The sequence below is a fragment of the Drosophila ficusphila genome, unplaced genomic scaffold (genome assembly GCF_018152265.1).
Source record: "Drosophila ficusphila isolate 14025-0441.05 unplaced genomic scaffold, ASM1815226v1 contig_414, whole genome shotgun sequence".
Taxonomy (NCBI): Eukaryota; Metazoa; Arthropoda; class Insecta; order Diptera; family Drosophilidae; genus Drosophila; species Drosophila ficusphila.
This window is the reverse complement of record NW_025064328.1, coordinates 1,378,249-1,390,292: the sequence shown is the minus strand read 5'-3', so window position 1 is coordinate 1,390,292 and position 12,044 is coordinate 1,378,249. Positions and strand designations below refer to the sequence as shown.

The following is a 12,044-nucleotide window of genomic DNA, read 5'->3' as shown; positions in this document are numbered from 1 at the left end:
TCGACTTAAGGGATTTGCGCTAAGAAATTTGCCTTTGCATCAAATAAAAACAACAGCATTAATCTTTGACTTAAAGGTCGTGCTTCTTTATTTTATTAAATTTGCTTAAAATACAATAGGTTAGATAGCAGTATATTAAAATCGTCTTGGATAATACGGATAGGATTGTTGATATACACCATATGGTTGAACAGGTCGTTGAACGATCACAGGCTGAACCACCACGGTTTGTGGCTTAAACAGTTTGCTTAATAAAAAACGAGGCCGGCGAATAGTGTTCGTGGTCTGGTCTGCCGCTGGATCTTCTGCTCCCAAATCCGCTAAATCGGCCAATGCAACTGCCTGTTGGTCACCAGCTGGAACATCTGCACCGAGATCGACAGGAAGTGCCAAAGCCATCGCAATGGTAAGGCTGCTTAACAGAAGAATAGCGAGTACTTTCATCTTAAGGTCTGTTGTACTGTCGGGTGACGAATGTAAACTGATTGCCGATGAGTCCCGACTCATCCTTAAATAGGAGAAACAGGTAGGTAAGGGGTACCAGAAAGGTAACAGGTAGAAAACCTGTTGTAACCAGGATTATATTCCCTCTCTAATAAACAGCTGCCTGAGGTGATTAGTTTATACAATTTCCCAGAAGTGCTTTAACCTAATGGTTTACGATTTAAAGAGATTTCGCTTTTGTACTTTTTGGAATGCTTCAAACTAGTTTTATTTGCCTCGATGTGGTTCCCGTTTACATGCACAAACGCCCAACTTTATGCTATACCTTCAGGAATCTTTAACGGAACTGGGGTGGTGGTGGCAGACCATCAGGTGGTGGGGGCATTCCAGGTGGAGCCTGACGACGTTGCTATAGATTCAGGGAGCACTTACGCATTAGACATCACTTTAACTATTTTGCGAGTTCTGTATACGTACCCTAATACGTTTTGGCGGAGATGGGTCCCCATTGGCCAGCAGTGACTCCTCCAATGCATCACGACGAGACTGAGGAAAAGACCATAAATAATATCGAATTAATTAAGCCAATAATAATTACGATGATAGAATTCGTTTTAATCCCCTTCTAAGCAATTAATTTTTAAGAATTACTTGTCTAATGAAAACTATTCGTAACGTATATACTGCCAATAAATAATTCGTACTGAATTAGCGCATAGGTATTTCTAATGTAGTAATTAAGTTCTTACTCGGAATTTCGGTGGTGGTGGCGGTTCGTTGCCGTGGAGAAGACCGCCTTTCATTTCGGAGACATGATGTCTTGCCTGGAAATAGGCATTTAACATAAGTTTGAATTAAGAGGTCTAAGCAGATAACACGCCGGCATTGCATTGAGTCCTTGGAATCGATTGCCTAATCTGCTTTGGCGTCTTTGGTTTTTGGGTCTGCCGTTGGCCTTCAGTTTGACCCCATTGTACTTACCCGCCTGAACAGCCCGTTGAACTTCGGTTCCTGCAAGGACAGACGATTTAACCCGTTGATAGGTCACAGCAAACCACCGAGTCTTACCTCTGCCCCAGTGTATCCCCCGCCGCGTCCGTCGACTCCGAAGAGGGTCAGAGCCACAACGTAAATAACCAAAACAACGCAAAATAGCTTCATTTCCGAGCTGTCACGTTCTTACGGCTCACTAAAATGGTGAAAATGCCCCGGACAATTCGCCTGCTGTTTTCTGTACGGTTGCTCCCATCCCGACTTCTTTATATACCCGATAATTCTGCTGGGGGGATTTCGTTTAATTGGCTTGTTGGCGGTGCTATCCAGAATCTCGTAAAATTGTGGCCGATACATGCCAGGCGATAGACAAAAACACGTTAATTGGATATTAAAACATGATTGTTTAAGATGCATCTTGCAGATACGTCGATAACTCAAAGTTGCCGCTTCAGTGGGAAATAGAAAATTATAGCATGATCAAATCATTCTATTCGGAATGCTTAACACAGAGAATTTTTTTTATTTTTTTATTACAGGTTTATCAGATTAAAAATAATGTTCTAATTACTTAAATTGAATGTTTATGAATTTGTTTACCATTTTAATATTTTATACATTTTTAGCAATGTTTTTTGGGATGTTATTTCCAGTGCAGCAATTAGATTGCATTCAGTCAAGGTGTTTTGGCGAAATCGCTTTACAGCTGCAATCTCCGTTTTCCGTTGCCGCTATGGTTACATCGTTACAGGTTACAACGTTACGCAACAATCTGCTACCGCTCCCGCTTTGCCACGCCCCTTCCGCCCCTGGCCAAGGAGACAAATGATTCAGCTTCTCGCGCTATTTTTCATTATTTCCGCTTGTAAACGCCACAATGCGTCCACGTTTGCTAAGCTTTGCATAATTCCGAATTATAACGCGCTTTGATGTCGCCGCGAGGATCTCACTGTCCTTGTCCCACTCCTTGTCCATCTCGCTCGCACTCGCCCGTCAAGTCAAACAGAAGTGCAGGCGACATCGCAAAAACTGTCAAAAGGAGGCGGAGAAAGGGGGCGGGCGTGAAAGAAAGTACAAAAAATAAATAAGCGCACTTTTTTCTCATTTCCGTTGCTTACTTTGACGTGTTTAGTTTTTGATGTGCACACTCGCACATCCTTGAAGAAAGAGAGAGGGGATACACTTAAAAAAATTGCATACTCCATTATGAAAAATACAAAAAATTTGATCTCGGTGCTGAATAGGATACAGCTTTTTCTTTCTCCGGATTTTGTAATGGCTTATAAATTTATTAAGTAATATAATTTTTAAAGACAATACTCATTTTCTTATCTAATAGCGATAATTGTAAAATTAAAAACAAAATAATTTTTGAGTGTGGTGAATGATTAAATTCGCTGACAACATGGACACTGCTTTCTCTCTTCCTCCTCCAGGACATCTTAAAGCTCTCCCACTCGCACGTCTGCCGTCGCACTCCTTCCAGCTCCTGCTGTCTCTTTCACCAGCGCTTCCTCTCTCTTTGTCTGTGAGGAAACTTTTCTCATTAGAAAACTTTTACTATTTCCGCTACTCAACGCCAAACGCAAACAACAAACGACAAAAATACGAAAAACATAAAAAAGTGCCACGTTCGAAAGCCCGAAATGCGTAAATGTGTTGTAAATAAAATGTTTGATGCGCCTAAAGCTCCAAAAATGTACTTCGACAAGTTGAAGTGCTTTTGGGTCTGCAAAACGCAGCCAGAAACTGATCAAAAACTTAAAAATGGTAATCCTTTAACTGAAGGCACAAATCTACTTCAAAGGATTGAATTTGAGTTGCTTTCGGAATTCTTTTACAGTTGTTATTTCTTTAGAATTTTCACAAAATTTAAGAACGAGGAAAATTCGGTAAAAATACCATCAACTCTTTTCTTAACACGAAGCTTAAAATTTAACAAAGCTATCTTTTTTTCCTTTTAAGCATTTCTTTGAGATTTAAATTCATAATAAACTGTAGGACAATGGCTTTTTATGTCAGTTTTAAACTAATAAGTGAAAAAATGCGATTGTGTTTACGCTACTTACATGTGTGAATGCCGTGAGAAACTATTGAACAAAAGCGACGACAGACAGCAATAGGGCGCCTGAAATTCCACTTTATTCAATTTGCAAAGCCAAGCTGAAAACGCTGCTTGAAAATCAATAAATCAGTTCGCCCGGCAACTTACCTCAGTTTCAATTCAATCAGATTTTGTTATTTGATTTTACCTTTACCTCCGCCTGCGGGTCACCCTAATCCCCCCTCCCCTACCCATCCCCATCTCCATCCCCATCCCCCTCCGTTCCCTTTCCTTTCTTCGTCCTGTTCTTCCTCCTTCCGGTTTCCTGTGCTTGCAGCGCATTTCCTTCAAGTACTTCGCATTTGCTCTAATTTGATTTTGAGCGGCAGCTTCTTGTGCGATTGCCGCTGCCAGGCTGTCAACTGTCATCGCGAATTTGAAATGCTCGCCCGTTTTGAGTTGCAAATATTGATTTCCAGCCGAGACTAACTGCTCTGCACAGGAAGTGGCTCTGTTGCCAAATTTCACTATAGTAAATAGTTTTAATTTGTTACTTAGTTAACAAATGGATCTTAAGGGGTATAAAGCTCTAGATTAAAAAATAAATAAATATATCAAAAAGATTGCATATTGATTAATCGATTTCTTCCTTTTAGCTTTCCAAAAATTAAAACAATTATGTATTTGTTTCCATTACACGAAAGACAACATTTTAGCTAAGCCGAATTAACACATACCGGCCAATATTCTTGGCAATTTACCATTGCCACTTAAATGGCATTAACGGGAATGAAAAATTCAATTACCGCCCCGGCCATTAGTGGCCCATAGATCTGCTGCTGCCGTTAAATGCGCCATAAGTAGCCAGTGAAATTAATGCCCGACTGCCCCAATTGACAAAGTGCCTTGCCCAGACCAAGCCATTGCGCTAATGCAAAACATAAACCAGGCGGTCGGCAGGGAGCCCGGTGAAATGTGTTTTAGTTGTTGATGCATATTCGCCAAATAACCAAATCCGAGATCCCAGAGCCCAGATACCCTCTACCAGCGAACTGTCTGGTAATAAGTTCAATAGCGCCCGTTCAACTCCGGAAAACTGCATCACGTCGCCGGCAAACGAGGGCATCACGAACCGGATAATGATCAACGAACTGTATACGTTTCCGCAATCGTAGTCAAATCGACAAACATGCACACAGAGTGCAGCGGCTGGTTCGACAGCTTTCTACTCCTTGCAGCTCCTTGCTGCTCCTCGATGCTCCTCGGTGCTCCTAGCTGCTCCTTGCGGCTCCTTCTGCTCCCCATCGCTCCTCGTCGCTGTCACGGGGGACTACTCTGCATCGGAATGGCATCGAAGGCCGAGGAGCTTTAGGGATGTAGCCCAAGCAGCTTATGCCGCTTCGCTGGGCAACGGCACTAGTGCCAAACACCTACACTGAGTGGAAAGTCTCACTCAACCCGACAATATAAATTCGATATTTATTGGCCACGACAAACTGACAAATATCGAAGGGAAAAATACCTGCAGAGAAAAATTCATTGTAATTCATCTTATGTTTGGAAGAATGATCACTTTATTATACGTTTGAAATAAGCGGGGTCAATAGATCTCTCAAATTTCAATAATTTGGCTCTAAGCAAAAAGCTATTTTCTAAATTTTCTACAACACCAACAAGAGGAATGGCAAAGTTTATTTTTCTAAACTTTCTATTCTCTATGAAACATATTTTTCTAAACATAAGATGATTTTTCTTCCAGTGAAAGGTAACCAAATGGGAGCTCCGGAGGTGGCCAACGTGTCTCCCACACCCTTTCCCTGCTGGAATATTTTGCATTATTGATAAACTGCTTTCTCGTAGTCGTCATCGTTGTCGCTCTCGTTGTCGGGGCAAGAAATAAAGCAGCGGCAAAGAATATTTATGACACTGCCATGCCCCAGCAAACACTGTAAAAAATACATGCATATGTATATGTTCACTGGCAGCCAGCGGAGCGGACAGACAGCTCGGCACGCCCCAAAGCTTGGAACGTGTCGGGCATTAAGCGTCGAAACGTGTGTAACAGGCTTCCTTAAAAGCACCTTGCCATGATAATGGATCCTCCCAGCGAGTGACACATTCACTATTCCTTCGATGGAAAACGAATGACCAAAACAAATAGTATTGATGTATCAATGAAAGGTGATTTTTTTATTTACCATTTTATCGTAAAGTATTTAAGGCAGCAATTACATTGTACATTATATACATATGTCAGTTAATATATATCTGCGTCAGACCTTGTAGCAGTATTCTGCATTCTAGGTTTACTTTCTGTTATGAATACTTCGTTGCTTAGAGTCTAGACTCTAGAGGATCCCATCCAGCCGCTAGAGTCTAGACCCACAAGCTTTTGGCCTTGGGATTCAAGAATCAAACACATCACTTACAAATTTGCTTATTGATAAGCTCAATAAATCCATATTATTTATAAATTACTAGAGGTCCTGTGCCCGCTTCGCTGGTCAACACAATTTAACAACATAATAGTCAATGTTGCACGTCCAATTCCTATTCGTCTAACAGCAGGCATTATTTCAAATTGTTTAAGCTCGCTCTATTTTTTGTTTAAATATTTTTTTACCGACTTCATCGATACACAAAATCAACGCAGCTATGATCTTTTTTTTTACATACAACATTGTGTACATCTGTTGAGCCGCTAGCGACTTTTCCAGAAGGTTTTCCCAAAATTTTCTTATGCTTAAACCTTCTTCTGGTTCTAAGCTATCTCCCTACCAATTTTCAGCCAAATCGGTCAAGCCGTTTTCATGTGATGCGATTGCGCACATATTTTGTCTCCATTTTTATATATATAGATAATATAAATATTTTAAGCAAAATACACTGGGGGACTTGTATTTTAATAATATGTTTTAGTTTTAGTTATATCAAAGTAAAACTCCACACTCCGATGACATTGAATCATTTGAATTGGCAATAAGCTAGCTCAAACAAAGCTTGGAAGCACTGTAAGTTATCAATCCGATTTTCCTCCTTGTAAGAGGACAATCCGATGAATTTTTTGGCAATTCCAGGCGGTCCAAAAGGAAAAAGGAAAAGTTAAGGACGATAGGGGAGGGCGCCAATGAAGCGTTTAACGGCTGCTACGCAATGCTCGGGAAAACAGAAAATTATAAAGGTACCGAAGCAGCAAAAAAAAGGGGGCTAGGGGGCGTGGCCGGGGCTGTTCAAAAAGCATTTGCCAGACCAATTTAGCGTGGCTCCAAACTCTCAACTCGGCGCACAGTGAGTGCAAAAAATGTGTGCTCGTTGCGTTGTAATTGCATTTGCTATTGCTTTGTTGTTGCTTACAAAAAAGCCACCGCAACGAGGCGAGCGGGAGCGAGAAAAAGTTAACGAACGGGCACAAAGGACTCCGGTCCCAGGACATCGGGCGACACACCATGCAGGAAGAAGGAGTAGTACGAAAAGGGGCGTGGTCCGTGGACAGTGCGTCTCTGTCTGGTAACGCACACATCACGTAGCGAAGTTGCCGCAACTAAAACTTCATCAATTTGCCTTGTGAATCCTTGGAAACTTTTTGCCACGATGTCTACCGTGCGTGAGTGCAAGTATGTGTTTGGGTGCGTTTATGTAAGTACATATGTACTCACAGTTGCGGTTGAAACAATAGAACAACATTTAATTTTTGTTATACAGATTAACCAAATAAGTAATAAGTAAGTAATGCTGCCGATTATGAGTTCTCGTAACATTAGCTGAGTGTCATATAGAAAATACATTTTACCAATTTTGTTAAGATATACATACGTTTTATTACCTTAATAATAACCTATTTCCTTTGTAATATGTACTTTGCATTACGTTTATTACCCGAATTAAGAAATTCAATACAAATCTTCAACCAAAATACTCATTGTAGGAGTAAAATGAAAATTTTTAAAGTAACAATAAATTTTTGTTATAAAAAATGTAATTTTGCATGTGCTTAACAGGTGATATTTAATCTATAATTGCAACCAACAATTATAGCTATACATTTTTTATTTTGCTTAAAAAATGTTTGCTGAACGGTTTTGTGTTTCTGTTTTTACGAACGCCGCTGTTTGCGAGTACGTGCATTCCTGCCAGTGCATAAAGCAAATTATATCGGTTGGTTTGAGAGCGAGCTTCATTTTACGCAATTTTCAGACCATCGCATTGCAGTGCCCTGCGCTCCATTTGGCCATTAATGCCTCGCGTTTTATTTATGATTAATTACAGCGTTTAAAAGTGCATAAATTTGCATTGGATAAAAGTGTTTTTACTAACGAAAATAATTAAATACGTCACAGCCACAATGAAAAGCGGTGGAGGATAATGACGACGAGCGGAGAGTGCATAAAATATGATTTTACATTAAAGTATTATTATTCCTTTGATTTAAATATCAATTGATTCGAAAACATTATGCTTAACCGTTAAGAAAATGCACGTTAAATGTGATGATATAGAGAAAAGGATTGTACGTTAGTTGCTGGTCTGAAAAATTTGTTTTTTTTTTTTTTTGATTTTTAAGCATCTTTGTAATTCTATGTATAAGTTCTATTTTTTCTTGGTGTACTGAGAAGAGATTATTTAATCTTTCAAAGCCAAGGGAGGCACTCGATTAATTAGACCGAGCTCTCTAAACAAAGATTCTGTTAGAGCTTTAAGCTCTGTTTAAAAACTTTTATTTTTTCGAAAGAAAAAATTAATTTTCTTTGTTATCGTAGCCGCTGACCACATGAGCTCCATCATCCTGTCGATAACCCAGTCCATTGTAAATCACATACGTCCAGAAGTACAGAGTATCACCGGGACTTAGCTTTGTTTCACGATCCCGAAAGGTCCAACGACCCCGTTTGGCACTTGGAATATCTCGTGCCCATCGCCCAGCCTCCAGTCCGTCGAACTCCTCGTTTAGTTTGCCATGGAAGGCGAACAGCGAGATACCATGTGCATCCGGAATGGAAACCTCGAAACCCTTGGGGTAGAACACGCGCACCTGGGCCTCAGGAGCCTCGTAGGCGTGGCAGAAACAAATCCCCACCACCAGGAGCACCAGACACAACGGAAGTCGGTCCATCACGGATCAGAACGGAACGTGTTGCAGATTCGGACTTTCAAACAGAACTGAAATCGGTTGAGCGAACCGGTTTTTATTGCTTATCAAAGCAAACCCAAGCGGGTCAGAAAGCTCACTATAATCGGAACTTTGGAATTCGAATGGGGAAAAAAAGAGTTTTAAAAATTTTATTTTTGATGGCAGCCTCCTGCAAAATAAGTAATCTATAATTTAAGCAATTATTTCTTGGTTGCAAACAAAGCGGTTATTAAGCATTGTTGAGTAATAATTTTTAACAAGGAACATTTTAGTTAGCTTAAACAGTTTTGTAATCACTTTAAAGGTTTTTTCTCAGCTGATAGTTTCAATTCCCTAAAACAGTTAAAAAGGCCAAAAGCCAGCTCACACAGATCCTTTTCGTCCACATACTTAGCTCGACACGAAACCAACTCGGTGGCCACCCATCTCCAGTCTATAACTCCGAGCTTTGTATACTTATCGATCTGCACCTCCCCATTTGCACTAATTAGCTCCAGGTCTAATAACACACATGTGAGAAAGCACTTGTAGTTCCGATCAATGCTGGATAAATTTTCTTTAGAAGGCCAGTGATCCAGTACCTGAGCGGCTTCATCTAGGGATAATTCTTGCCGGGATATACACGGATTAAATAGAGCAGAGTTAGCCTATACAGAGCGATACAAACATAATCAATTTTCCACCATGGTATTATTGAACTTCAACTTACGTGAACTGTTCCGCACCAAAAAGTTATAAATACGAACAGTGCTTGTCGGTCAAACATTATTTTAATATTCAACGAGAAACCTTCAATTCACGTGCTTATAACAAAATATTGTACAGCAAATTAATGTACTCACAATGGGTATTCACATTTTTAATAGCCCTACATCGTGTGGTGTATAATACAAAAAAGAAGTACATTTTTAATTGTTCTGTCGATTGGAGATGTGATAAATAAATAAAGGTACCTCCAAACGCGTTTGCTTTTTAAATTTTAAGTTTTACGGAATTAAAATTAATGGTGTCTTAAACAAAAATTTTAACTAAATTTACACAACTCGGACATTTTATAAATAAAACCACATCTTGATGATTTATTAATGTTCCAACACCTTTGACTTTATTATTCAAACTTGATCTAACTAAAAAATTGATTATATTAGACAATCATTCTTCATCAAGTAACATCTCCTGCCTGAAACAGTCGAACATACCGAAAGTATGCTCACAAAAATCTTTTTCATCTTCAAACTGATATTCGCAGCGACGAATAGTAGGAGCGACTTGAAGCTCATTAATATTTCCATTATCGAAGTATTTGTCCAAAGTAAGCTTTCCAGAACTACTTAATAAACTAAAAGAGAAGAAAATGCATGCTACATAACATTTGTGGGTCCTATTAACTTTGGCCAAATTAAGATTGGCGGGCCAGTGGTTTAACACTATGTTTGCATCTTCTACTTTTATCCCAATGAAATTCCTGCACGCCTCTATTGAATCAGAATAAGCCTATTGAAACTTGAGCTTAGTTTTTCGACTTGCAGAATATTTGTAACCTTAATTACTCACAAAATGACATCCATGCAATATAAGAAGCCAAGTGATTGGGGTTAGGAGGTTTATTGACATTTTTTTTTAATAACAAGTTGACGGCGCGATGCAAAACTATATACTAAAAGCAAATCCACATTTCACCTTCATGGTGATTAATAAAAAGGGCACTACAAAATTTAATAATTGAAGAGCTCAATTAGAAACATCAAAACTATCTGATTTCAAACTTTTTTCTACCATTTTCTATTGATGGCACTATAATAATAAGCTTATTAGCTAATTCTGTTTACATTTTTTTAAGGCATTAATATAATGGACTTTATCTTAACTTGACTATGCGTATGTCTTTTTTAACAACAATTAAGTCCTAACCCGTGCATTTTTAAATGAAACTACATCTTGATAATTTTTTAATGTTCCAAGACCTTAGTCTTTATTATTCAAAGTTGAATTAACTACATATCTTCATTAGAATCTTCATCAAGTAACATCTCCTGTCTGAAACAGTCGAACATACCGAAAGTATGCTCACAAAAATCTTTTTCGTCTTCAAACTGATATTCGCAGCGACGAATAGTAGGAGCTACTTGAAGCTCATTAATATTTCCATTATCGAAGTATTTGTCCAAAGTAAGCTCTCCAGAATAACTTATTATATTAAAATAGTAGAAAATGCATGCTACATAACATTTGTGGGTCCTATTAACTTTGGCCAAATTAAGATTGGCAGGCCAGTCATTTAACACTGTGTTTGCATCTTCTATTTTTATCCCATTGTGATTCCTGCACGCCTCTGATGGATCAGAATAAGCCTATCAAAACTTGGGATTAGTTTGTGGACTTCCAGAATAATTGTACAAGACTTACAAAACGACATCCAAGCAAGATAAGGAGCCAAGTGATTTGGGCTAACAGGTTTATTAACATTTTTTGTAAAACACTAATCAGTTGACGGTGTCGTGCAAAACGATATACTGAAAGTAAATCCACATTTTACCTTCATGGTGATTTATAAAGAGCCCACTTAAAAAATGGAACATAAAAGAGCTCAATTAAAAATACCCAAACTATCTGATTTCCAACTTTTTGTCTACCATTTGCTATTAATAGCACTATCAAATAATTAGTTTTTTTTACCTTTAGAATTTCAGAATTAAATTTAATGGATTTTATCTGAACTTGACTATGTTCAATTCAGACTAAGCCCAAGCATTTTATAAATGAAACTACAACTTGATAATACATATATAAACGTTCCAAGACTAATATGACTAAATCATTTTAATAAAAGAGTGCTATGTTATATTTTTAACCAAAAACCATCCCCTGTCTAAAACAGTCAAACATTCCGAAAACATGCTCACAAAAATCTTTCTCATTTCTGAACTCATGGCCACAGCGACGAAGATTAGGAGCAACCGCAAGCTCATTTATGCTTCCATTATCGAAGTATTTGTCCAGACGAAGCTCACCATCTGAACCTACTATGCCATAATAATAAAAAATGCATGCAACATAACATTTGTGGGTCCTATGAACTGTTGCCAAGTCCAGATTAACAGGCCAGTCCTTGAACACTTCATTCGCTTTTTCTTCTTCTAGAGTACCGTAGTTCAGGCACTCCATATAATCAGAAAACGCCTATTATACCTAAGGCTTAGTTTTGGGGTTTTCAAAATATTAATCACTTTAAACACTTACGAAGTTTAACCCCAGCAAAAAGAGGAGCCAGAGAATTCGTGGAAAAAGTTTTGCCGACATATGGACGGTGACGTGCGAAGCGATATACTAAAGTCAAACTTACATTTTACCTTCATGGTGATTATTAAATACGCCACAAAAAATATTCAATAAAAAATATAACAATAATTCTATTATCAGTTTTAAATGTAATTT

At 38.6% G+C, this 12,044-nt stretch overlaps 5 protein-coding genes across 5 annotated transcripts; all 5 read right to left on the bottom strand.

Moving 5' to 3' along the window:
• Positions 1-58: 58 nt before the first annotated feature.
• On the bottom strand, positions 59-471 carry LOC108094805. The gene has a single exon (XM_017195576.2). It carries the CDS (start codon positions 442-444, stop codon positions 136-138), a length of 309 nt encoding a protein of 102 aa, XP_017051065.1. The 5' UTR covers positions 445-471; the 3' UTR covers positions 59-135.
• Positions 472-684: 213 nt separating this feature from the next.
• LOC108094802 (formin-like protein 2) lies at positions 685-1,673 on the bottom strand. The gene is made up of 5 exons (XM_017195573.2): positions 1,513-1,673; positions 1,426-1,455; positions 1,194-1,268; positions 922-990; positions 685-853 (listed from the first exon to the last, which is right to left on the bottom strand). Exons 1-5 carry the CDS (start codon positions 1,603-1,605, stop codon positions 782-784), a joined length of 339 nt encoding a protein of 112 aa, XP_017051062.1. The 5' UTR covers positions 1,606-1,673; the 3' UTR covers positions 685-781.
• Positions 1,674-7,274: 5,601 nt separating this feature from the next.
• LOC108094961 (gram-negative bacteria-binding protein 3) lies at positions 7,275-8,622 on the bottom strand. The gene has a single exon (XM_017195824.2). It carries the CDS (start codon positions 8,589-8,591, stop codon positions 8,217-8,219), a length of 375 nt encoding a protein of 124 aa, XP_017051313.1. The 5' UTR covers positions 8,592-8,622; the 3' UTR covers positions 7,275-8,216.
• Positions 8,623-8,818: 196 nt separating this feature from the next.
• LOC108094818 (general odorant-binding protein 57e) lies at positions 8,819-9,375 on the bottom strand. The gene is made up of 2 exons (XM_017195590.1): positions 9,319-9,375; positions 8,819-9,256 (listed from the first exon to the last, which is right to left on the bottom strand). The coding sequence occupies exons 1-2, from the start codon at positions 9,373-9,375 to the stop codon at positions 8,903-8,905; spliced, it is 411 nt and encodes a 136-aa protein (XP_017051079.1). The 3' UTR covers positions 8,819-8,902.
• Positions 9,376-11,456: 2,081 nt separating this feature from the next.
• LOC108094743 (general odorant-binding protein 57d) lies at positions 11,457-11,909 on the bottom strand. The gene is made up of 2 exons (XM_017195491.1): positions 11,850-11,909; positions 11,457-11,789 (listed from the first exon to the last, which is right to left on the bottom strand). The coding sequence occupies exons 1-2, from the start codon at positions 11,907-11,909 to the stop codon at positions 11,457-11,459; spliced, it is 393 nt and encodes a 130-aa protein (XP_017050980.1).
• Between the last annotated feature and the right edge of the window lie 135 nt (positions 11,910-12,044).